General features: G+C 43.3%; 1 protein-coding gene across 8 annotated transcripts in view; it reads right to left on the reverse strand.

Annotated features, from left to right (window-relative positions):
- Positions 1-26,933, reverse strand: part of LOC134535434 (probable phospholipid-transporting ATPase IA) — a 263,150-nt gene that overhangs the window by 204,159 nt on the left and 32,058 nt on the right. For 2 of the 8 annotated variants that reach the window (XM_063374528.1, XM_063374533.1), the window contains exon 1: positions 16,937-17,011. The exons of the other annotated variants lie outside the window; for them this stretch is intronic. In XM_063374528.1, the coding sequence (XP_063230598.1) occupies positions 16,937-16,994 (58 nt within the window). In that variant the 5' untranslated portion in view covers positions 16,995-17,011. Of the gene's footprint in view, positions 1-16,936; positions 17,012-26,933 lie in introns of those variants that run through there. 8 annotated transcript variants of the gene reach the window in all.

A 26,933-nucleotide genomic window follows, 5' to 3' on the forward strand; every position in this document is an offset into this window, starting at 1 on the left:
GAGGACCGGCCTTAGGCGGTGGATTGAAGATTGTCGACCGCCATCTTGGATTCTGACGTCACGGCGGCCATCTTGGATGGTTGTGACCTTGACCTTTGACCTTGACCTTGAATTTGATTCTCAAAAATCGCCAAAATGCGCCAAAATTGGGCAAAATTTGCCCAAAATTCCTCAAAATTCGCCAAAATTTCCATTTCTGTGGAAAAAAAGTTCCACCAAAAAATCTCAAAAAATTCCACAAATTAAAAATTTCTCTTTTCGAGGGAAAAATTTCCCGTTTCGAGGGAAAAATTCCCGTTTTTAGTCCTTAAAAATCCCAGCGGCTGAAAATTCCTAAAACTGGCTTAAGCATCCTTAACTCAAGCCTCAGTTAAGCCATTTCTAGGAATAAGGATACCATGACCGCCATCTTGAATTATGACGTCATCGTTGCAATTTCCGTTACGGCCGCCATCTTTAAATTTACTATCCGATTTTAATGAAAAAAAATTTAAAATTCATAAAAAAAATTTAAATAATATAAATTTAATAAAATATTTATAAAAAACAAACATTTACGACACGGAGCTCGGAGTCCTCGGTTCGAACCCGACGAGTGCAAAAAAAATAAAAATGGCGACCGATCCTTCCCCCGAGGTGGCTGCAGGCATACTGACTCCCACCACTTTTTATCATCATCTAGTATGACGTCATGGCCGCCATCTTGTCTTCGATGCTGGAAGCCATCATCATTGTATCGTCGGCTAGAGTGCGCCGATGACATGTTAGTTTAATTCGTATCCGCTAGAGTGCAGTAATCATTTATTACTGTGACATCCGCCATCTTGTCATTTGGCCGCCATCTTGAAAATCCGTAATTATTTAGCTAGAAATTCGGGAAAAGTTCCAAAATTCATTAAATAAATCACTCATTAATTTACATATTGATTCGATCGATTCCCGTCCTCGGTTCGATACCCGATCGTTGCAATAATGTTTAATCTTATGTAAAAAAAATAATTTAAATAAACCATGTTCAACATTCTTAAAGAGACTTTAAATCCTCTACTACCACCATCCTATCAGACATCAAGACCACCATATTGGAAATGTGTAATTTTAATGCTAGAGATCCGGGAAAAAGTTCAGAAATCATTAAATAAATTTCCGATCAATATACTGATTAATTAGATCGACTAAGGTCCTTGGTACGATCTAGGATGATGCAAAAAAAATTAAATATATCATCAATTTAACATAATAGTAACAGGTTAGAGGAATTAAACACCGCAAGTTCCTTTACAAACATAATATTTATTACATAATTTCTATTCTACTACAGGATCACTTACGAAAGCCAACAATCTTATAATCATTTAGTTCCGCAGCGGTGTGAAATGACTAATTCTTAGCTCCAATCGGTTTATACTAGACAGAGTCCAGCCAGAACCTTTACAGACATAGTCCACCTCTTCTTGACAGAGTTTCTGGATACCGTTTTTAACAGTTTGCTTCACATCGTTAGAACTGTAAATTACTGCAGCAGATGTCTTGAATGCACACTTCTTCACTTCGTCATCGAACGGATATGGCTTTCCATATATACAGTCCAACCACAAGTTATATTTCAAAGGTCCGTTTGTTGCTACATCATCAGTAAGCTGATTGATTATCTTCTGTCTGATATCGTCAAGAAAATGACAAATGTCCTTCGACTCACCGAACGTATTTAGATAATAGTAGTCTTTCAACGTTCCACGAAATGCAGACTGCGCCAAGTAGAAGCCATTATCGTTCACTTGTAATGCTACGAACACAGTCTTAGGTTTAGTTCCATGTTCAGACGTCATAACAATCGGTTGCTGGGCATCTGTTTTTTTGGTTGTACGCTTTCGTGTCTCCAATCTAAAGCGAGGAGTCGAAATGTCGGCAGGTAGTTCAGCAGTAGGAGCACAGACTCCACCTTTACATTTTTTCGCATGATGTCGCAAACTGTCAATTCGAGTAAACCATTTAAGGCACTCATCACATCGAAACTTCATGCGAGAAGGATTCTTCGCGCATTTGCTCCGCTCATGTCTTCGTGCATCATGGGAAAATGCGAACGACGTATCACAGTAGCTGCAAGGATACCGTGGTGATGAAGACGATCCTTTCAGACCCGATCCAGATACAGGCGTTGCAACAGTAGTACCATTTCCAGGCATTCTCTTATGCACATCGATGCATCGTTGTTGCGCCGAAACCTTTACTTTCTGCCGCACAGCAGGACCTTTGCATGCCTTCATGTGCGTTTTCATATTATCTTTTCTGGCAAACTGCTTATGACATTTCTCACAAACAAACATTTTACGATATAGGTTCTTGGCACATTCGCTCCTCTCGTGTCGCCGAGCATTGCTGTTGTTTGAGAAAATCTTGTCACAGTAACAGCACCGATGTTCGCTAGTTGTCAAATCAGCATCCATTGAAGTCTCCATCGAGGTCGTATCGTCGATCGTCGTGGTTTCCTGCACATCCAGCTCAGTAGTCATTAAGCTATCTTCTGCTGGTGGTATCACATCTGTTGAAATCTCCTCCAATGTTGACATCGTCGTCGTTGCCAACGGGATCTGCTCCACCATTGTCGTCGCTGTCGTCAAGGTTCCCGTAGACGATGATACAACATCCATCGAGTTCGGCGTTAAAGTCGGTAAATATGCCATCGAGTTCTCAAGAACAGGTAATTACGCGACTTATTCACCAGATGAAATAATCTAGGTGATCCTTACACCGTCGATGACAGTAACAAACTGAGCGACCTGCTGTCTAGGACTCGCTTATATACATGCACCGGATGGAATAATACGCAAGTCAAATCAAGAACCACTTACTATAATACCAGAGTCAAAACAACATTAAAAATAGAAGGACCATCAACGAAAAGGCAGCACATTTGGAAGCACCGACAACGAAAAGGCAGCACCGACAACGAAAAGGCAGCACCGACAACGAAAAGGCAGCACCGACAACGAAAAGGCAGCACATTTGGAAGCACCGACAACGAAAAGGCAGCACCGACAACGAAAAGGCAGCAGCGACAACGAAAAGGCAGCACATTTGGAAGCACCGACAACGAAAAGGCAGCACCGACAACGAAAAGGCAGCACATTTGGAAGCACCGACAACGAAAAGGCAGCACCGCCAACGAAAAGGAAGCACATTTGGAAGCACCGACAAAGAAAAGACAGCACCGCCAACGAAAAGGAAGCACATTTGGAAGCACCGACAAAGAAAAGGCAGCACCGCCAACGAAAAGGAAGCACATTTGGAAGCACCGACAACGAAAAGGCAGCACCGCCAAAGAAAAGACAGCACATTTGGAAGCACCGACAACGAAAAGGAAGCACCATCAACGAAAAGGCCGCACCGCCAACGAAAAGGAAGCACATTTGGAAGCACCGGCAAAGAAAAGGCAGCACCGCCCACGAAAAGGAAGCACATTTGGAAGCACCAACAAAGAAAAGGCAGCACCGCCAACGAAAAGGAAGCACATTTGGAAGCACCGGCAACGAAAAGGCAGCACCATCAACGAAAAGGAAGCACATTAATTTGTCATTGACTGCAATATTCATTGGTTCCAATATTCATTGGCTCCAATATTCATTGGCTCCAATATTCAATGGCTCCAATATTCATTGACTCCAATATTCATTGGCTCCATCAGTCATTGACACCTACAGTCTTTTGGTTCCAAAAGTCTTTTGGCCCCAAATATATTAGGCTAGAATTCTTCGAGTCTAAGAGACTATGAGACCACATGGCTACGAGTCTAAAATGATCTAGCTGGTTACGAGTTATACATGGCTTGCGAGGCTACAGAGCTACGAAGTTTCTAGTACACAGGTTTACATGACTGCGAGGATACAGGACTACAAGTCTGCAAGAGTACTTGACTACAAAGGTACTCGTCTACATGACTCCAGTTACCGCATCTGTCTTCGACAGAATTTTCTCTTTTGCTCCAACTGCTCCATCAGCATTATGTTATAAGATTACAAGGCCTCTTGCTTACGTAGCTTCAAGTCTACGAGCCTCCAATGCATCATGACTACGAGACTACGAGCCATGAGGTTACGAGTCTATGCGATTGCGAGTCTTCTAGGTTACGTGATCGCGAGGCTATAGGACTACGAAGCTTCCAGAACGCATGGTTACGAGACTGCGAGGCTACAATTCTACGAGGCCCCAAGACATCCTGGCTACGCGACTACGAGCCATGAGGTTACGAGACTACGTGACTACGAATCTTCAAGTTTACGAGACTGCGAGGCTACAGAGCTACGAAGCCTCTAGTACACAGGTTTACGTGACTGTGAGGATACAGGACTACCAGTATGCATGAGTACTTGACTACGAAGCTACTCGTCTACAAGGCTACAATTACAGCATCTGTTTTCGTCAGAATTTTCTCTTTTGCTCCAACTGCACCACCAGCATTATGTTATAAGATTACAAGGCCGCTTGCTTATGTAGCTTCAAGTCTACGAGGATACTTGGATACGTAGCTTCAATTCTACGAGGTCCTAAGACTTCATGACTACGCGACTTCGAGCCATGAGGTTACGAGATTACGTGACTACGAATCTTCATGTTTACGAGACTGTGAGGCTACAGAGCTACGAAGCCTCTAGAAAACGAGTTTACGTGACGGCGTGGATACAGGAATACAAGTTTGCATGAGTTCTTGACTACGAAGCTACTCGTCTACAAGGCTCCAATTGACACATCTGTCTTCGATGGAATTTTCTCTTTTGCTACATCTACGCCATCAGCATTATGTTATAAGATTACAAAGCTACTTGCTTACGTAGCTTCAAGTCTACGAGGCTCCAATACATCATGACTAAGAGACTACGAGCCATGAGGTTACGAGACTATGCGATTGCAAGTCTTCAAGGTTACGTCATCGCGAGGCTATAGGACTACGAAGCTTCCAGAACGCATGGTTACGAGAATGCATGACTAATTGGCCGCATGGCTACGAAACTTTATGTCTCTAACTGACTACAATAGCACTATTCAGTGGTGAGAGTTAATTTATTTCATGCAAAGGTACTTGCTGCAAGCAGTTCCGCTTTTCAACATCAGATGACGTCACGTTTTGCTTGCAGGTAAAATAATATTTATTTATTTTATGCGGGATGCGGGTTGTTCACTATCGATCGCATAAGAAGAATGGCATCGATAGTCTTCAAGGAGAAGGAAGTTCGTCCTTCCTGCTAGTGCTTCTCAGATTTCTCACGGTCCGCCATATTGGATTGCGACGTCACGGCTGCCATCTTGGATGGATGTGACTTTGACCTTTGACCGAAACCGCAGGAATGATCGCAAGCACTCGGATTAATCATCAAAATATTGATAAGAATAATCAGGAGCACACGGAGAAAACCATCATAATATTGGCAAGAATAATCAGGAGCACACAGAGAAAAACGACACACGTTTTCTTTGATATCATAAAATTACAGAAAAAAATATTTAAAAATAAAAATAAATTAATAAAAAATTTAAAATAAAAACAAAAAATACATAAAATTCTGGCTTGTACTAGAACTCTATCTTTGCTCAACAATGATAAGTTTACAAGCTAGCAGAATCTGTTTATGTATTTTTTGTTTTTATTTTAAATTTTTTATTAATTTATTTTTATTTTTAAATATTTTTTTCTGTAATTTTATGATATCAAAGAAAACGTGTGTCGTTTTTCTCTGTGTGCTCCTGATTATTCTTGCCAATATTATGATGGTTTTCTCCGTGTGCTCCTGATTATTCTTATCAATATTTTGATGATTAATCCGAGTGCTTGCGATCATTCCTGCGGTTTCGGTCAAAGGTCAAAGTCACATCCATCCAAGATGGCAGCCGTGACGTCGCAATCCAATATGGCGGACCGTGAGAAATCTGAGAAGCACTAGCAGGAAGGACGAACTTCCTTCTCCTTGAAGACTATCGATGCCATTCTTCTTATGCGATCGATAGTGAACAACCCGCATCCCGCATAAAATAAATAAATATTATTTTACCTGCAAGCAAAACGTGACGTCATCTGATGTTGAAAAGCGGAACTGCTTGCAGCAAGTACCTTTGCATGAAATAAATTAACTCTCACCACTGAATAGTGCTATTGTAGTCAGTTAGAGACATAAAGTTTCGTAGCCATGCGGCCAATTAGTCATGCATTCTCGTAACCATGCGTTCTGGAAGCTTCGTAGTCCTATAGCCTCGCGATGACGTAACCTTGAAGACTTGCAATCGCATAGTCTCGTAACCTCATGGCTCGTAGTCTCTTAGTCATGATGTATTGGAGCCTCGTAGACTTGAAGCTACGTAAGCAAGTAGCTTTGTAATCTTATAACATAATGCTGATGGCGTAGATGTAGCAAAAGAGAAAATTCCATCGAAGACAGATGTGTCAATTGGAGCCTTGTAGACGAGTAGCTTCGTAGTCAAGAACTCATGCAAACTTGTATTCCTGTATCCACGCCGTCACGTAAACTCGTTTTCTAGAGGCTTCGTAGCTCTGTAGCCTCACAGTCTCGTAAACATGAAGATTCGTAGTCACGTAATCTCGTAACCTCATGGCTCGAAGTCGCGTAGTCATGAAGTCTTAGGACCTCGTAGAATTGAAGCTACGTATCCAAGTATCCTCGTAGACTTGAAGCTACATAAGCAAGCGGCCTTGTAATCTTATAACATAATGCTGGTGGTGCAGTTGGAGCAAAAGAGAAAATTCTGACGAAAACAGATGCTGTAATTGTAGCCTTGTAGACGAGTAGCTTCGTAGTCAAGTACTCATGCAGACTGGTAGTCCTGTATCCTCACAGTCACGTAAACCTGTGTACTAGAGGCTTCGTAGCTCTGTAGCCTCGCAGTCTCGTAAACTTGAAGATTCGTAGTCACGTAGTCTCGTAACCTCATGGCTCGTAGTCGCGTAGCCAGGATGTCTTGGGGCCTCGTAGAATTGTAGCCTCGCAGTCTCGTAACCATGCGTTCTGGAAGCTTCGTAGTCCTATAGCCTCGCGATCACGTAACCTAGAAGACTCGCAATCGCATAGACTCGTAACCTCATGGCTCGTAGTCTCGTAGTCATGATGCATTGGAGGCTCGTAGACTTGAAGCTACGTAAGCAAGAGGCCTTGTAATCTTATAACATAATGCTGATGGAGCAGTTGGAGCAAAAGAGAAAATTCTGTCGAAGACAGATGCGGTAACTGGAGTCATGTAGACGAGTACCTTTGTAGTCAAGTACTCTTGCAGACTTGTAGTCCTGTATCCTCGCAGTCATGTAAACCTGTGTACTAGAAACTTCGTAGCTCTGTAGCCTCGCAAGCCATGTATAACTCGTAACCAGCTAGATCATTTTAGACTCGTAGCCATGTGGTCTCATAGTCTCTTAGACTCGAAGAATTCTAGCCTAATATATTTGGGGCCAAAAGACTTTTGGAACCAAAAGACTGTAGGTGTCAATGACTGATGGAGCCAATGAATATTGGAGTCAATGAATATTGGAGCCATTGAATATTGGAGCCAATGAATATTGGAGCCAATGAATATTGGAACCAATGAATATTGCAGTCAATGACAAATTAATGTGCTTCCTTTTCGTCGATGGTGCTGCCTTTTCGTTGCCGGTGCTTCCAAATGTGCTTCCTTTTCGTTGGCGGTGCTGCCTTTTCTTTGTTGGTGCTTCCAAATGTGCTTCCTTTTCGTGGGCGGTGCTGCCTTTTCTTTGCCGGTGCTTCCAAATGTGCTTCCTTTTCGTTGGCGGTGCGGCCTTTTCGTTGATGGTGCTTCCTTTACGTTGTCGGTGCTTCCAAATGTGCTGTCTTTTCTTTGGCGGTGCTGCCTTTTCGTTGTCGGTGCTTCCAAATGTGCTTCCTTTTCGTTGGCGGTGCTGCCTTTTCTTTGTCGGTGCTTCCAAATGTGCTTCCTTTTCGTTGGCGGTGCTGTCTTTTCTTTGTCGGTGCTTCCAAATGTGCTTCCTTTTCGTTGGCGGTGCTGCCTTTTCGTTGTCGGTGCTTCCAAATGTGCTGCCTTTTCGTTGTCGGTGCTGCCTTTTCGTTGTCGGTGCTTCCAAATGTGCTGCCTTTTCGTTGTCGCTGCTGCCTTTTCGTTGTCGGTGCTTCCAAATGTGCTGCCTTTTCGTTGTCGGTGCTGCCTTTTCGTTGTCGGTGCTTCCAAATGTGCTGCCTTTTCGTTGTCGGTGCTGCCTTTTCGTTGTCGGTGCTGCCTTTTCGTTGTCGGTGCTGCCTTTTCGTTGTCGGTGCTGCCTTTTCGTTGTCGGTGCTGCCTTTTCGTTGTCGGTGCTTCCAAATGTGCTGCCTTTTCGTTGATGGTCCTTCTATTTTTAATGTTGTTTTGACTCTGGTATTATAGTAAGTGGTTCTTGATTTGACTTGCGTATTATTCCATCCGGTGCATGTATATAAGCGAGTCCTAGACAGCAGGTCGCTCAGTTTGTTACTGTCGTCGACGGTGTAAGGATCACCTAGATTATTTCATCTGGTGAATAAGTCGCGTAATTACCTGTTCTTGAGAACTCGATGGCATATTTACCGACTTTAACGCCGAACTCGATGGATGTTGTATCATCGTCTACGGGAACCTTGACGACAGCGACGACAATGGTGGAGCAGATCCCGTTGGCAACGACGACGATGTCAACATTGGAGGAGATTTCAACAGATGTGATACCACCAGCAGAAGATAGCTTAATGACTACTGAGCTGGATGTGCAGGAAACCACGACGATCGACGATACGACCTCGATGGAGACTTCAATGGATGCTGATTTGACAACTAGCGAACATCGGTGCTGTTACTGTGACAAGATTTTCTCAAACAACAGCAATGCTCGGCGACACGAGAGGAGCGAATGTGCCAAGAACCTATATCGTAAAATGTTTGTTTGTGAGAAATGTCATAAGCAGTTTGCCAGAAAAGATAATATGAAAACGCACATGAAGGCATGCAAAGGTCCTGCTGTGCGGCAGAAAGTAAAGGTTTCGGCGCAACAACGATGCATCGATGTGCATAAGAGAATGCCTGAAAATGGTACTACTGTTGCAACGCCTGTATCTGGATCGGGTCTGAAAGGATCGTCTTCATCACCACGGTATCCTTGCAGCTACTGTGATACGTCGTTCGCATTTTCCCATGATGCACGAAGACATGAGCGGAGCAAATGCGCGAAGAATCCTTCTCGCATGAAGTTTCGATGTGATGAGTGCCTTAAATGGTTTACTCGAATTGACAGTTTGCGACATCATGCGAAAAAATGTAAAGGTGGAGTCTGTGCTCCTACTGCTGAACTACCTGCCGACATTTCGACTCCTCGCTTTAGATTGGAGACACGAAAGCGTACAACCAAAAAAACAGATGCCCAGCAACCGATTGTTATGACGTCTGAACATGGAACTAAACCTAAGACTGTGTTCGTAGCATTACAAGTGAACGATAATGGCTTCTACTTGGCGCAGTCTGCATTTCGTGGAACGTTGAAAGACTACTATTATCTAAATACGTTCGGTGAGTCGAAGGACATTTGTCATTTTCTTGACGATATCAGACAGAAGATAATCAATCAGCTTACTGATGATGTAGCAACAAACGGACCTTTGAAATATAACTTGTGGTTGGACTGTATATATGGAAAGCCATATCCGTTCGATGACGAAGTGAAGAAGTGTGCATTCAAGACATCTGCTGCAGTAATTTACAGTTCTAACGATGTGAAGCAAACTGTTAAAAACGGTATCCAGAAACTCTGTCAAGAAGAGGTGGACTATGTCTGTAAAGGTTCTGGCTGGACTCTGTCTAGTATAAACCGATTGGAGCTAAGAATTAGTCATTTCACACCGCTGCGGAACTAAATGATTATAAGATTGTTGGCTTTCGTAAGTGATCCTGTAGTAGAATAGAAATTATGTAATAAATATTATGTTTGTAAAGGAACTTGCGGTGTTTAATTCCTCTAACCTGTTACTATTATGTTAAATTGATGATATATTTAATTTTTTTTGCATCATCCTAGATCGTACCAAGGACCTTAGTCGATCTAATTAATCAGTATATTGATCGGAAATTTATTTAATGATTTCTGAACTTTTTCCCGGATCTCTAGCATTAAAATTACACATTTCCAATATGGTGGTCTTGATGTCTGATAGGATGGTGGTAGTAGAGGATTTAAAGTCTCTTTAAGAATGTTGAACATGGTTTATTTAAATTATTTTTTTTACATAAGATTAAACATTATTGCAACGATCGGGTATCGAACCGAGGACGGGAATCGATCGAATCAATATGTAAATTAATGAGTGATTTATTTAATGAATTTTGGAACTTTTCCCGAATTTCTAGCTAAATAATTACGGATTTTCAAGATGGCGGCCAAATGACAAGATGGCGGATGTCACAGTAATAAATGATTACTGCACTCTAGCGGATACGAATTAAACTAACATGTCATCGGCGCACTCTAGCCGACGATACAATGATGATGGCTTCCAGCATCGAAGACAAGATGGCGGCCATGACGTCATACTAGATGATGATAAAAAGTGGTGGGAGTCAGTATGCCTGCAGCCACCTCGGGGGAAGGATCGGTCGCCATTTTTATTTTTTTTGCACTCGTCGGGTTCGAACCGAGGACTCCGAGCTCCGTGTCGTAAATGTTTGTTTTTTATAAATATTTTATTAAATTTATATTATTTAAATTTTTTTTATGAATTTTAAATTTTTTTTCATTAAAATCGGATAATAAATTTAAAGATGGCGGCCGTAACGGAAATTGCAACGATGACGTCATAATTCAAGATGGCGGTCATGGTATCCTTATTCCTAGAAATGGCTTAACTGAGGCTTGAGTTAAGGATGCTTAAGCCAGTTTTAGGAATTTTCAGCCGCTGGGATTTTTAAGGACTAAAAACGGGAATTTTTCCCTCGAAACGGGAAATTTTTCCCTCGAAAAGAGAAATTTTTAATTTGTGGAATTTTTTGAGATTTTTTGGTGGAACTTTTTTTCCACAGAAATGGAAATTTTGGCGAATTTTGAGGAATTTTGGGCAAATTTTGCCCAATTTAGGCGGATTTTGGCGATTTTTGAGGATCAAATTCAAGGTCAAGGTCAAAGGTCAAGGTCACAACCATCCAAGATGGCCGCCGTGACGTCAGAATCCAAGATGGCGGTCGACAATCTTCAATCCACCGCATGAGGCCTGTCCTCGGCGCCCCATTTACATACTACTGTCAAGGTCGGGCGAGGTGCAAGAAGGCAAACAGCACGCAGAACAGTCATAGTCGGGCGAGGTGCAAGAAGGCAAACAGCACGCAGAACAGTCATAGTCGGGCGAGGAGCAAGAAGACAAACAGCACGCAGAACAGTCATAGTCGGGCGAGGAGCAAGAAGGCAAACAGCACGCAGAACAGTCATAGTCGGGCGAGGTGCAAGAAGACAAACAGCACGCAGAACAGTCATAGTCGGGCGAGGTGCAAGAAGACAAACAGCACGCAGATCAGTCATAGTCGGGCGAGGAGCAAGAAGACAAACAGCACGCAGAACAGTCATAGTCGGGCGAGGAGCAAGAAGACAAACAGCACGCAGAACAGTCATAGTCGGGCGAGGTGCAAGAAGACAAACAGCACGCAGAACAGTCATAGTCGGGCGAGGAGCAAGAAGGCAAACAGCACGCAGAACAGTCATAGTCGGGCGAGGTGCAAGAAGGCAAACAGCACGCAGAACAGTCATAGTCGGGCGAGGAGCCAGAAGACAAACAGCACGCAGAACAGTCATAGTCGGGCGAGGTGCAAGAAGACAAACAGCACGCAGAACAGTCATAGTCGGGCGAGGAGCAAGAAGGCAAACAGCACGCAGAACAGTCATAGTCGGGCGAGGTGCAAGAAGACAAACAGCACGCAGAACAGTCATAGTCGGGCGAGGTGCAAGAAGACAAACAGCACGCAGAACAGTCATAGTCGGGCGAGGTGCAAGAAGACAAACAGCACGCAGATCAGTCATAGTCGGGCGAGGTGCAAGAAGACAAACAGCACGCAGAACAGTCATAGTCGGGCGAGGAGCAAGAAGGCAAACAGCACGCAGAACAGTCATAGTCGGGCGAGGAGCAAGAAGGCAAACAGCACGCAGAACAGTCATAGTCGGGCGAGGTGCAAGAAGACAAACAGCACGCAGAACAGTCATAGTCGGGCGAGGAGCAAGAAGGCAAACAGCACGCAGAACAGTCATAGTCGGGCGAGGTGCAAGAAGGCAAACAGCACGCAGAACAGTCATAGTCGGGCGAGGAGCAAGAAGACAAACAGCACGCAGAACAGTCATAGTCGGGCGAGGAGCAAGAAGGCAAACAGCACGCAGAACAGTCATAGTCGGGCGAGGTGCAAGAAGGCAAACAGCACGCAGAACAGTCATAGTCGGGCGAGGTGCAAGAAGGCAAACAGCACGCAGAACAGTCATAGTCGGGCGAGGAGCTGGAAGACAAACAGCACGCAGAACAGTCATAGTCGGGCGAGGAGCAAGAAGACAAACAGCACGCAGAACAGTCATAGTCGGGCGAAGAGCAAGAAGGCAAACAGCACGCAGAACAGTCATAGTCGGGCGAGGAGCAAGAAGGCAAACAGCACGCAGAACAGTCATAGTCGGGCGAGGTGCAAGAAGACAAACAGCACGCAGAACAGTCATAGACGGGCGAGGAGCAAGAAGGCAAACAGCACGCAGAACAGTCATAGTCGGGCGAGGTGCAAGAAGGCAAACAGCACGCAGAACAGTCATAGTCGGGCGAGGAGCAAGAAGACAAACAGCACGCAGAACAGTCATAGTCGGGCGAGGAGCAAGAAGGCAAACAGCACGCAGAACAGTCATAGTCGGGCGAGGTGCAAGAAGGCAAACAGCACGCAGAACAGTCATAGTCGGGCGAGGTGCAAGAAGGCAAACAGCACGCAGAACAGTCATAGTCGGGCGAGGAGCTGGAAGACAAACAGCACGCAGAACAGTCATAGTCGGGCGAGGAGCAAGAAGACAAACAGCACGCAGAACAGTCATAGTCGGGCGAAGAGCAAGAAGGCAAACAGCACGCAGAACAGTCATAGTCGGGCGAGGAGCAAGAAGGCAAACAGCACGCAGAACAGTCATAGTCGGGCGAGGTGCAAGAAGACAAACAGCACGCAGAACAGTCATAGTCGGGCGAGGAGCAAGAAGGCAAACAGCACGCAGAACAGTCATAGTCGGGCGAGGTGCAAGAAGACAAACAGCATGCAGAACAGTCATAGTCGGGCGAGGTGCAAGAAGACAAACAGCACGCAGAACAGTCATAGTCGGGCGAGGAGCAAGAAGACAAACAGCACGCAGAACAGTCATAGTCGGGCGAGGAGCAATAAGACAAACAGCACGCAGAACAGTCATAGTCGGGCGAGGAGCAAGAAGGCAAACAGCACGCAGAACAGTCATAGTCGGGCGAGGAGCAAGAAGACAAACAGCACGCAGAACAGTCATAGTCGGGCGAGGAGCAAGAAGGCAAACAGCACGCAGAACAGTCATAGTCGGGCGAGGTGCAAGAAGACAAACAGCACGCAGAACAGTCATAGTCGGGCGAGGTGCAAGAAGACAAACAGCACGCAGAACAGTCATAGTCGGGCGAGGAGCAAGAAGACAAACAGCACGCAGAACAGTCATAGTCGGGCGAAGAGCAAGAAGGCAAACAGCACGCAGAACAGTCATAGTCGGGCGAGGAGCAAGAAGGCAAACAGCACGCAGAACAGTCATAGTCGGGCGAGGTGCAAGAAGGCAAACAGCACGCAGAACAGTCATAGTCGGGCGAGGAGCAAGAAGACAAACAGCACGCAGAACAGTCATAGTCGGGCGAGGAGCAAGAAGGCAAACAGCACGCAGAACAGTCATAGTCGGGCGAGGTGCAAGAAGACAAACAGCACGCAGAACAGTCATAGTCGGGCGAGGAGCAAGAAGACAAACAGCACGCAGAACAGTCATAGTCGGGCGAAGAGCAAGAAGGCAAACAGCACGCAGAACAGTCATAGTCGGGCGAGGAGCAAGAAGGCAAACAGCACGCAGAACAGTCATAGTCGGGCGAGGAGCAAGAAGGCAAACAGCACGCAGAACAGTCATAGTCGGGCGAGGAGCAAGAAGGCAAACAGCACGCAGAACAGTCATAGTCAGGCGAGGAGCTGGAAGACAAACAGCACGCAGAACAGTCATAGTCGGGCGAGGAGCAAGAAGACAAACAGCACGCAGAACAGTCATAGTCGGGCGAGGAGCAAGAAGGCAAACAGCACGCAGAACAGTCATAGTCGGGCGAGGTGCAAGAAGACAAACAGCACGCAGAACAGTCATAGTCGGGCGAGGTGCAAGAAGACAAACAGCACGCAGAACAGTCATAGTCGGGCGAGGAGCAAGAAGACATACAGCACGCAGAACAGTCATAGTCGGGCGAAGAGCAAGAAGGCAAACAGCACGCAGAACAGTCATAGTCGGGCGAGGAGCAAGAAGGCAAACAGCACGCAGAACAGTCATAGTCGGGCGAGGTGCAAGAAGGCAAACAGCACGCAGAACAGTCATAGTCGGGCGAGGAGCAAGAAGACAAACAGCACGCAGAACAGTCATAGTCGGGCGAGGAGCAAGAAGGCAAACAGCACGCAGAACAGTCATAGTCGGGCGAGGTGCAAGAAGGCAAACAGCACGCAGAACAGTCATAGTCGGGCGAGGTGCAAGAAGGCAAACAGCACGCAGAACAGTCATAGTCGGGCGAGGAGCTGGAAGACAAACAGCACGCAGAACAGTCATAGTCGGGCGAGGAGCAAGAAGACAAACAGCACGCAGAACAGTCATAGTCGGGCGAAGAGCAAGAAGGCAAACAGCACGCAGAACAGTCATAGTCGGGCGAGGAGCAAGAAGGCAAACAGCACGCAGAACAGTCATAGTCGGGCGAGGTGCAAGAAGACAAACAGCACGCAGAACAGTCATAGTCGGGCGAGGTGCAAGAAGGCAAACAGCACGCAGAACAGTCATAGTCGGGCGAGGAGCAAGAAGACAAACAGCACGCAGAACAGTCATAGTCGGGCGAGGAGCAAGAAGGCAAACAGCACGCAGAACAGTCATAGTCGGGCGAGGTGCAAGAAGGCAAACAGCACGCAGAACAGTCATAGTCGGGCGAGGTGCAAGAAGGCAAACAGCACGCAGAACAGTCATAGTCGGGCGAGGAGCTGGAAGACAAACAGCACGCAGAACAGTCATAGTCGGGCGAGGAGCAAGAAGACAAACAGCACGCAGAACAGTCATAGTCGGGCGAAGAGCATGAAGGCAAACAGCACGCAGAACAGTCATAGTCGGGCGAGGAGCAAGAAGGCAAACAGCACGCAGAACAGTCATAGTCGGGCGAGGTGCAAGAAGACAAACAGCACGCAGAACAGTCATAGTCGGGCGAGGAGCAAGAAGGCAAACAGCACGCAGAACAGTCATAGCCGGGCGAGGTGCAAGAAGGCAAACAGCACGCAGAACAGTCATAGTCGGGCGAGGTGCAAGAAGACAAACAGCACGCAGAACAGTCATAGTCGGGCGAGGAGCAAGAAGGCAAACAGCACGCAGAACAGTCATAGTCGGGCGAGGAGCAAGAAGGCAAACAGCACGCAGAACAGTCATAGTCGGGCGAGGAGCAAGAAGGCAAACAGCACGCAGAACAGTCATAGTCGGGCGAGGAGCAAGAAGGCAAACAGCACGCAGAACAGTCATAGTCGGGCGAGGAGCAAGAAGGCAAACAGCACGCAGAACAGTCATAGTCGGGCGAGGAGCAAGAAGGCAAACAGCACGCAGAACAGTCATAGTCGGGCGAGGAGCAAGAAGGCAAACAGCACGCAGAACAGTCATAGTCGGGCGAGGTGCAAGAAGGCAAACAGCACGCAGATAAGATAGCAGGCCACGTGCGTGAACGAAGCCAATCACAGCCAGTGGCGGATCCAGGATTTTGGTTTGGGAGGGGCTTGACTCAGCTGAGGCTAGGCTTTATCAAGGCAAACACTAAAACAATAGTGGATCCAGATGCTTTTGGAGGGGCTTGAGCCCCTTAGCCCCCCCCCCCCCCCCCCCCTCTGGATCCGCTACTGATCACAGCTGTAGTAGATTATATCGACATCCAATCAAGGCTCAACTTAAGCTCGTCTCTTAAGGTCACGACATCGAGCTCAGGAATATGTGCGCTTCACGGTAGCATGACCTCTTATTCGGCCTTGCCGGAAGCTGGTGATTTCTCCGTAGGCTTTCGTTTCAGTCATTCGGGTACTAATATAATATTCAATTCTCATTTGAGCACACTTAGTACATCTATCATGGTCCGATGAAGACAAATTATTTGATTAAATTTTAGACGGTAATATTATATTACAGTTAAAACAATGTATTCACAGATACTAGACTGGCAATCTACAAATCTCAAAGTTGCTTCTAGTAACAACGATTGAGAGAAAGACTTTATGCTTAATCCTCAAGATCATTCATACAAGGACAAAATCCGAAACATTTAATATAACCTACTCATTTTCAATTAATAGTTTAAGGAAATAATTCTTGGGCATAGATAAAACCGTTTTGAAGTACAGTTATGAAATTTCCAAAAAATTTAATTACATAATATTTGAAAGGTTCTCGTGTAACCTACCGAACATACAGAACCGGAGCACTAACAGTATACTTTATCACTGTAACATTTAAAACAGTAAATTTTTTGAATTTAATGTTTTTAAATATTGTGACTAAATATAAATATCACCTTTAATATTAAAAAAAGCTTATAAAAAGGTTATATATTTACTTAGATTCTGTCCACTAGAGTATAATAATAAAACAGCAGCGGAGAGACGCGGCGCCATATGGCGGCTCGCATTGATCCGTACTCACGGTCTATTCGCAGGCGTCGCCTCACGGCCCGCCAGCGCGCCAGCAGGCGGGACTCCATCGCTACACGGCGCGCACTACACTGCCGCCTGCCGCGATCACACCGCCCCCTCCCGCAGCGCCTCTAGCGGCCGCCGCGCGCACCCTCGCCCTCCATACAGCAGCGCCACGCGTGCCAACCTTATAGCGAGCTCTTCTGTGTTCAGGTTACTGGCTGGACACTGCTGGGTACTTCAACTATATAGTATAACTGCCTGTCAGTCACTCTGCTGTATTTATATGACAAGCTGGACCATGCTGGGTACTTCGACTGGTATAATATGACTGCCAGTCACTCTGCTGTATTTATATGACAGGCTGGACAATGCTGGGTACTACAAACAGTATAGTATGACTGCCAGTCACTCTGCTGTATTTATATGACAGGCTGGACAATGCTGGGTACTTCAACTAGTATAGTATGACTGCCAGTCACTCTGCTGTATTTATATGACAGGCTGGACAATGCTGGGTACTTCAACTAGTATAGTATGACTGCCAGTCACTCTGCTGTATTTATATGACAGGCTGGACAATGCTGGGTACTACAAACAGTATAGTATGACTGCCAGTCACTCTGCTGTATTTATATGACAGGCTGGACAATGCTGGGTACTTCAACTATGAATGTATGACTGCCAGTCTCTCTGCTGTATTTATATGACAAGCTGGACAATGCTGGGTACTTCAACTATGAATGTATGACTGCCAGTCACTCTGCTGTATTTATATGACAAGCTGGACAATGCTGGGTACTTCGACTGGTATAATATGACTGCCAGTCACTCTGCTGTATTTATATGACAGGCTGGACAATGCTGGGTACTTCAACTAGTATAATATGACTGCCAGTCACTCTGCTGTATTTATATGACAGGCTGGACAATGCTGGGTACTTCAACTAGTATAGTATGACTGCCAGTCACTCTGCTGTATTTATATGACAGGCTGGACAATGCTGGGTACTACAAACAGTATAGTATGACTGCCAGTCACTCTGCTGTATTTATATGACAGGCTGGACAATGCTGGGTACTTCAACTAGTATAGTATGACTGCCAGTCACTCTGCTGTATTTATATGACAGGCTGGACAATGCTGGGTACTTCAACTAGTATAGTATGACTGCCAGTCACTCTGCTGTATTTATATGACAGGCTGGACAATGCTGGGTACTACAAACAGTATAGTATGACTGCCTGTCACTCTGCTGTATTTATATGACAGGCTGGACAATGCTGGGTACTTCAACTATGAATGTATGACTGCCAGTCTCTCTGCTGTATTTATATGACAAGCTGGACAATGCTGGGTACTTCAACTATGAATGTATGACTGCCAGTCACTCTGCTGTATTTATATGACAAGCTGGACAATGCTGGGTACTTCGACTGGTATAATATGACTGCCAGTCACTCTGCTGTATTTATATGACAGGCTGGACAATGCTGGGTACTTCAACTAGTATAATATGACTGCCAGTCACTCTGCTGTATTTATATGACAGGCTGGACAATGCTGGGTACTTCAACTAGTATAGTATGACTGCCAGTCACTCTGCTGTATTTATATGACAGGCTGGACAATGCTGGGTACTACAAACAGTATAGTATGACTGCCAGTCACTCTGCTGTATTTATATGACAGGCTGGACAATGCTGGGTACTTCAACTAGTATAGTATGACTGCCAGTCACTCTGCTGTATTTATATGACAGGCTGGACAATGCTGGGTACTTCAACTAGTATAGTATGACTGCCAGTCACTCTGCTGTATTTATATGACAGGCTGGACAATGCTGGGTACTACAAACAGTATAGTATGACTGCCTGTCACTCTGCTGTATTTATATGACAGGCTGGACAATGCTGGGTACTTCAACTATGAATGTATGACTGCCAGTCTCTCTGCTGTATTTATATGACAAGCTGGACAATGCTGGGTACTTCAACTATGAATGTATGACTGCCAGTCACTCTGCTGTATTTATATGACAAGCTGGACAATGCTGGGTACTTCGACTGGTATAATATGACTGCCAGTCACTCTGCTGTCCTACTTATATGACAGGCTGGACCATGCTGGATACTTCAACTGGTATAATATGACTGCCAGTCACTCTGCTGTATTTATATGACAGGCTGGACAATGCTGGGTACTACAAACAGTATAGTATGACTGCCAGTCACTCTGCTGTATTTATATGACAGGCTGGACAATGCTGGGTACTTCAACTATGAATGTATGACTGCCAGTCTCTCTGCTGTATTTATATGACAAGCTGGACAATGCTGGGTACTTCAACTATGAATGTATGACTGCCAGTCACTCTGCTGTATTTATATGACAAGCTGGACAATGCTGGGTACTTCGACTGGTATAATATGACTGCCAGTCACTCTGCTGTATTTATATGACAGGCTGGACAATGCTGGGTACTTCAACTAGTATAATATGACTGCCAGTCACTCTGCTGTATTTATATGACAGGCTGGACAATGCTGGGTACTTCAACTAGTATAGTATGACTGCCAGTCACTCTGCTGTATTTATATGACAGGCTGGACAATGCTGGGTACTACAAACAGTATAGTATGACTGCCAGTCACTCTGCTGTATTTATATGACAGGCTGGACAATGCTGGGTACTTCAACTAGTATAGTATGACTGCCAGTCACTCTGCTGTATTTATATGACAGGCTGGACAATGCTGGGTACTTCAACTAGTATAGTATGACTGCCAGTCACTCTGCTGTATTTATATGACAGGCTGGACAATGCTGGGTACTACAAACAGTATAGTATGACTGCCAGTCACTCTGCTGTATTTATATGACAGGCTGGACAATGCTGGGTACTTCAACTATGAATGTATGACTGCCAGTCTCTCTGCTGTATTTATATGACAAGCTGGACAATGCTGGGTACTTCAACTATGAATGTATGACTGCCAGTCACTCTGCTGTATTTATATGACAAGCTGGACAATGCTGGGTACTTCGACTGGTATAATATGACTGCCAGTCACTCTGCTGTCCTACTTATATGACAGGCTGGACCATGCTGGGTACTTCGACTGGTATAATATGACTGCCAGTCACTCTGCTGTATTTATATGACAGGCTGGACAATGCTGGGTACTACAAACAGTATAGTATGACTGCCAGTCACTCTGCTGTATTTATATGACAGGCTGGACCATGCTGGGTACTTCAACTATGAATGTATGACTGCCAGTCTCTCTGCTGTATTTATATGACAAGCTGGACAATGCTGGGTACTTCAACTATGAATGTATGACTGCCAGTCTCTCTGCTGTATTTATATGACAAGCTGGACAATGCTGGGTACTTCAACTATGAATGTATGACTGCCAGTCTCTCTGCTGTATTTATATGACAAGCTGGACAATGCTGGGTACTTCAACTATGAATGTATGACTGCCAGTCACTCTGCTGTATTTATATGACAAGCTGGACAATGCTGGGTACTTCGACTGGTATAATATGACTGCCAGTCACTCTGCTGTCCTACTTATATGACAGGCTGGACCATGCTGGGTACTTCAACTATGAATGTATGACTGCCAGTCTCTCTGCTGTATTTATATGACAAGCTGGACAATGCTGGGTACTTCAACTATGAATGTATGACTGCCAGTCTCTCTGCTGTATTTATATGACAAGCTGGACAATGCTGGGTACTTCAACTATGAATGTATGACTGCCAGTCACTCTGCTGTATTTATATGACAGGCTGGACCATGCTGGGTACTTCAACTATGAATGTATGACTGCCAGTCTCTCTGCTGTATTTATATGACAAGCTGGACAATGCTGGGTACTTCAACTATGAATGTATGACTGCCAGTCTCTCTGCTGTATTTATATGACAAGCTGGACAATGCTGGGTACTTCAACTATGAATGTATGACTGCCAGTCTCTCTGCTGTATTTATATGACAAGCTGGACAATGCTGGGTACTTCAACTATGAATGTATGACTGCCAGTCTCTCTGCTGTATTTATATGACAAGCTGGACAATGCTGGGTTTTTTCGACTGGTATAATATGACTGCCAGTCACTCTGCTGTCCTACTTATATGACAGGCTGGACCATGCTGGGTACTTCAACTATGAATGTATGACTGCCAGTCTCTCTGCTGTATTTATATGACAAGCTGGACAATGCTGGGTACTTCAACTATGAATGTATGACTGCCAGTCTCTCTGCTGTATTTATATGACAAGCTGGACAATGCTGGGTACTTCAACTATGAATGTATGACTGCCAGTCTCTCTGCTGTATTTATATGACAAGCTGGACAATGCTGGGTACTTCAACTATGAATGTATGACTGCCAGTCTCTCTGCTGTATTTATATGACAAGCTGGACAATGCTGGGTACTTCAACTATGAATGTATGACTGCCAGTCACTCTGCTGTATTTATATGACAGGCTGGACCATGCTGGGTACTTCAACTATGAATGTATGACTGCCAGTCTCTCTGCTGTATTTATATGACAAGCTGGACAATGCTGGGTACTTCAACTATGAATGTATGACTGCCAGTCTCTCTGCTGTATTTATATGACAAGCTGGACAATGCTGGGTACTTCAACTATGAATGTATGACTGCCAGTCACTCTGCTGTATTTATATGACAAGCTGGACAATGCTGGGTACTACAAATAGTATAGTATGACAGCCTGTCACTCCGCTGTATTTATATGACAAGCTGGACAATGCTGGGTACTTCAACTATGAATGTATGACTGCCAGTCACTCTGCTGTATTTATATGACAAGCTGGACAATGCTGGGTACTACAAATAGTATAGTATGACAGCCTGTCACTCCGCTGTATTTATATGACAGGCTGGACTATGCTGGGTACGTCGACTAGTATAATATGACTTCCAGTCTCTCCGCATTGTTGTAGTGACTTGCTGGCGGGTGGGAAGGCGGCAGGCTCATATAGCTACTAGCTGAAATGTTTCCTGGTGCGCCACAAATACACAGCCATGCTCGTAGTCGCTTGTGGCTGTGCGTGCGGAGCAACACGGTCGGCTGAAGAGGTCAGGCACTCTGGCTCTGACTAACCTCTGGGGCAGCGAGGCGCTGCAAGGCCACGCCAATCGATGCCCGGCTGACAGTTGCCGTGGTAACCCTCTTCAAGGTCACTCCAGCACCTGCCTACGTCATCGCGTGCTCTGGCGGCCACATGCCATATAGTCATTACAGTTCTCTAAATAGTTAACTATATCTTTATTTATAATAATCTAATAATGTTCGCAAGCTTTCACGGCCATTGTCTGAAGTAGCTTAGCTTCTGGGTTGTAGCCGCGTCCTTGGCGAATAATTCACCGACGTTTCGGTCGACATTGCAGTCGCCATCATCAGGGAGAAGTTACCTACGGATTGCTCCCTGATGATGGCGACTGCAATGTCGACCGAAACGTCGGTGATTTATTTGCCAAGGACGTTGCTACAACCCAGAAGCCAAGTTACTTTATAATAATCTAATTTTAAATAAATTTGTATACTTCCTAAACTGTTCGTTCATGTACCATTTCGACAACGGTTTACTTTCGAATTATATTCAATAATTACATTTTACTATTTTTTTTTTCCTCGCATGCCTTGTGCTCTGTCATTCACCTGAACGGCCACCTTGACGTATCCAAATGATTAATTTTCGTAACTTGGAACTTGGAACTATTCTAAGTCACATTATTTGTTAGAATATGCGTAACAAAGTACTTTACTAATTTTCTTTCAGTACATTATCTTCAATTTAAGTCCTTATTCCGACTCTCGATGGAATGAACAGTCAGTTTGCCTCGCGCCTCCATGTACATCAGGTCTTCAAGCCTGACCAGTCACATCCACCACGTGACTAGACCTCTCCCTCGAGACCACACGCCATGCACGCAATCAGGCCTATAGTACTAGCATTCATGGTGATACAAACTAATGCTTAAAAGTATTAAGTATTAATTTCTCAGTTGAAATAATAGGTATTAGTATTTCGTGTGGCGCATATAATTATTGCATATCTGAAATATAGGTACTAGAGCTTCTACGAGAACACAGCACACAAGTTAATTACTTAAATTTACGTGCCATTTCAGATCAGTTCAGCTAACACTAGCCATACTAAACATAATTTCTACCTATTATATGGTAAATTACCAATGTGACTGTACACCCAGCGACTAGGAACAACAATATCTATCTAATATCGGGTCTGACGACCCGATAAGGGGACCGGTATCTTAGGAAGTTTGTCTTAAGACATTGAGCCACTTAAAATGTTTGTTAAGATGTTGCTGCGATCTTGGATTATTGAGATATTTGAGACGTCATGGGGGTATGTCTAAGCCATAGGTGGCCATCTTGGATCCGAGACTTATTTCAAGACCTATTAAGTGAGTTATCAAATTACTTGAGAGTAGGTTGGGTTACGATGGTGTATTTCTCGAAATTTTTGACGGCAATCTTGGATTCAAAAGTCATCTGCCAGTTGCTTCTGGTGTTGTCTGCTGTTGTAGGCCATACTAGATGCCAGCATCGTTGAGTTATTTTTTAATTATTTTATAAAACTGAGTGCAGTGGATCAGAAGTGAACAGGATAGTGTCAGACATTCTGAAGTTCAAAAGCAGAAATGCTAGCCAAATGCACACTTGAGAAAGAAGAATTCAAAAAAGTTATATGATATTATTAGTGATATTTCTTAAAATTATATGGACCTTGAGCCACTACCTTTCTTTTTTGAGGTTGCAACAAAAGTGTGTTAGAGTCTGCTTGTTAATTTCAAAAAATGCTACAAGAGTTCCCTAAAGAGAACCATACTTAATTTCTGTGTTTTCTGCTAAGTCCGAGTGCTACTGTCCGATGCAGTGTGCATTAAAAATATACCAGTTTATGAGGTTTAATTTTTCTTAAATAAAAATATGTATAAATTATAGTACTATACATAATTCTAGTAATTGCAGTTTTAAATGTTCACTGAATTGATGGTATATATATATATATATATATATATTTTTTTTTTTTTTTTCCTTGTGATGATAACAGAAAAGCTCAAAAATATATTGAGTTAAATTTACCTTTTTTTCTATGAATATTTCGTTTTCTTCTAAGTGGAAATTTTAAAAGGTCGATAATTATACATCCCTCCCCAAAAATGTATGTAATATTCCGAGATTCCAGCTTCCAGTAAGCCTCCACATGTAAAATAATAGGTTTTTCCCCCTTTAATTCCCATACACTTGGATAAATAGTGTTGGATAACATACGCAAATAACATCTTTTTCTCATAAGAAGTCTCTCTTCGTGTGTTTTGGGATTACTGTCACAATGACTGCAGAACGTCGAGCCACGCCTTTGTTTCTCAGCTGTGCAGGCCTGGGTGTGCCGACCGCCTTCCACCTCGACTCGTCGCTGCGTAGACTTTGGATTGTGTCCTCAACCTTTGTGCCATATCCCTCCTTCCGGCACATGTCGCTTCCCACTGGAGACCTCCTCACTTCCTTACTCTGTGTCTAATACATCACCAGTGCTGTACGTATTTAGTCTGCTGTTATTGTGTGTCGTGGTGGGCAAAACATGTGAACAATTTATTATAAATATTGGTTCACTTATTTCTGAATTGTTATTTGGTTCCCCGTTCCCACCTAGTAAATATCTCTGGCTGACTCCCGTCTGTTCGATCTGAAGCTGATCACTGGCAGTAAGGATGCTCGCGCCATGCTCGTCTTTGTCGCCATCACTTTCCTGGTCTTACCACATTCCTCTGTCCAGTGACAGACTGATAGTTGATGTTTCCTATCATTTCTCGTAACTGTTGTCAAACTAAATATTTTGCTCGTGTTTGATTTCTGCATTAACTTGGATAACTGTAATACAAAAGTCTTAAGAAGTTAAGTTGCTCAGGAAGTTCAGGCGCGACACGATGAATGTAGGTCGCGTGTATGCAGAAGCTAAGCAAAATGTTGTTAGTTTGAAAGTTTTTAACTATCAAAATTGTTTGTAATAATTGTATTCAAAACAACAGTACGTATTATTTTATTTCAATCTTAATTAGTGTGCAATATTGTAATCGCCTTTGTAAAAAATATTGAAATTAATTATTTTTTGTGAGTTTGTGCATGCTAGCACAACCAAAAAATTATTAATTTTCATGGTTTTAACAAATGCAAGCCTTCACAGCTATTTTCACGCTAGTAAATATGACATCGAACAATTTTTAAATTTAAAAAATTTAATTTCCTGCATTCTAGTTTCTTATAAACGAATACGAATAATTTGTGAAATATTTTGTTGTTTTTTTTCACCTGCATCCTTCACATTATTTTATTTTTGCGTTTAACAAAGTTACACTTGCAGACTGTTTGAGTGGCAGAACTTTAACTAAATGACAATTTTATATAGTGCATACTTTTTGCATGATTAACTGGCAAAGTTGAATTTGAAACATTTTTATGCAGATGTATAAGGACAACAAAATGGAATAAATAACTGAATTTGTTTTTGGTTCAAAGGCAATGCTGGTTGCAACTGCGTGATGCGGTTTAAAATTATTTCATAAAAATTGATTAAATCTTATTTGGCCTCTTTAAATCATATGTATTCTAATTATTTTAAAAGGCCAAGTAATTTTAAATATTTTTTCTCTCAAAGAAATTAACGCATATCTCACATAGCAGCCAGTAAAAAAGAGCACTAATAATGTTCTTTTAAAATTTATTCCCTAAGGATGTTAAATAGGGAATGAAATTTATTAGAAGCGACATACCACTCACTGAATCACTCATCACCACTTCTCCGAAACTGTGACACCTACAGACTTCTGGCACTATATTCCTGTTGCTACATATACATCTGCTATGTAAGGTGTGCTGTGTGGGCATTAGAGATAAGAATTTCCCATATTTCAAGTGTATGTACCACATACTTGTCCTTATGTGCAATGATGTGTAAAGCCAGATCAGTACCTGGTATTTCTACCAGTATTTGTATAAGATGATAATACTGGAGGTAGGTATGGCATTAAAAAACATTCGCCAAAAACACAAAAATTGAATTTACCATTTAGGATTCACACAACTTTGAAAATCATGGCTTTGAGCTATCGTAACTTAGAAACACACTACTTTAATTTTTAATATTTTATGCTACGAAATCGCCACACAAACCAGTCTCCACTGTTTATAACATAATTATTTCTATTTTGTCATGTCATGTCAACGCTTTCAAAATACCTGACAGAAAGACGGGTCTAGGGTTTTTGTTACACTATGCCCACTTATATGCTGTCAGATAGTAATTACGAGTAACAATCAAAATTCTTGGTTTTCGATTGGTGAATTTTCTTTGAAGAGATATTATTTAAAACAATTTTTTTTTTGCTTCAGTAAAACAAATCATAAAATCTAAAAAAAAAAAAAAAAAAAAAAAATTGGTTGTCTGTAAAGTCGGTTTACGGACGATAGTTTAACGTGACGTCATAACAAAACATTGATGAAATGATTGCATACTTTTATGAATAAAATTGAATCATTTTTATTTTAATAATAAAATAATAAATACTTGAAATTATACTAGTAAAAAGATTTTTAAAGTGCAAGAATAATTAACCTTCATTGCCGAAATTGCTGTTGAAATAAGCAATGAAAATTATATTAACTTTTCGTTTCAATATAATTATGAACAAGTTTTCATATAAATAAACTGTAATCAAATATCTAACATAACATATTATTACTGCACTCGCCAACAGATGCTACGTTTTTTTAATAATAAAAAAATAAATAAATACTTGAAATTATACTAGTAATCAGATTAATTTTCTTACGTACATTTGACGTAGAAATTATTTCATATTACACATTTATAAACAAAGTTTTAAGTTTTCACTTCTGTCGGTGCGGCGCAAGCGTACAATGAGTGTAAC

This window comes from Bacillus rossius, chromosome 8 (genome assembly GCF_032445375.1).
Source record: "Bacillus rossius redtenbacheri isolate Brsri chromosome 8, Brsri_v3, whole genome shotgun sequence".
Lineage (NCBI taxonomy): Eukaryota > Metazoa > Arthropoda > Insecta > Phasmatodea > Bacillidae > Bacillus > Bacillus rossius.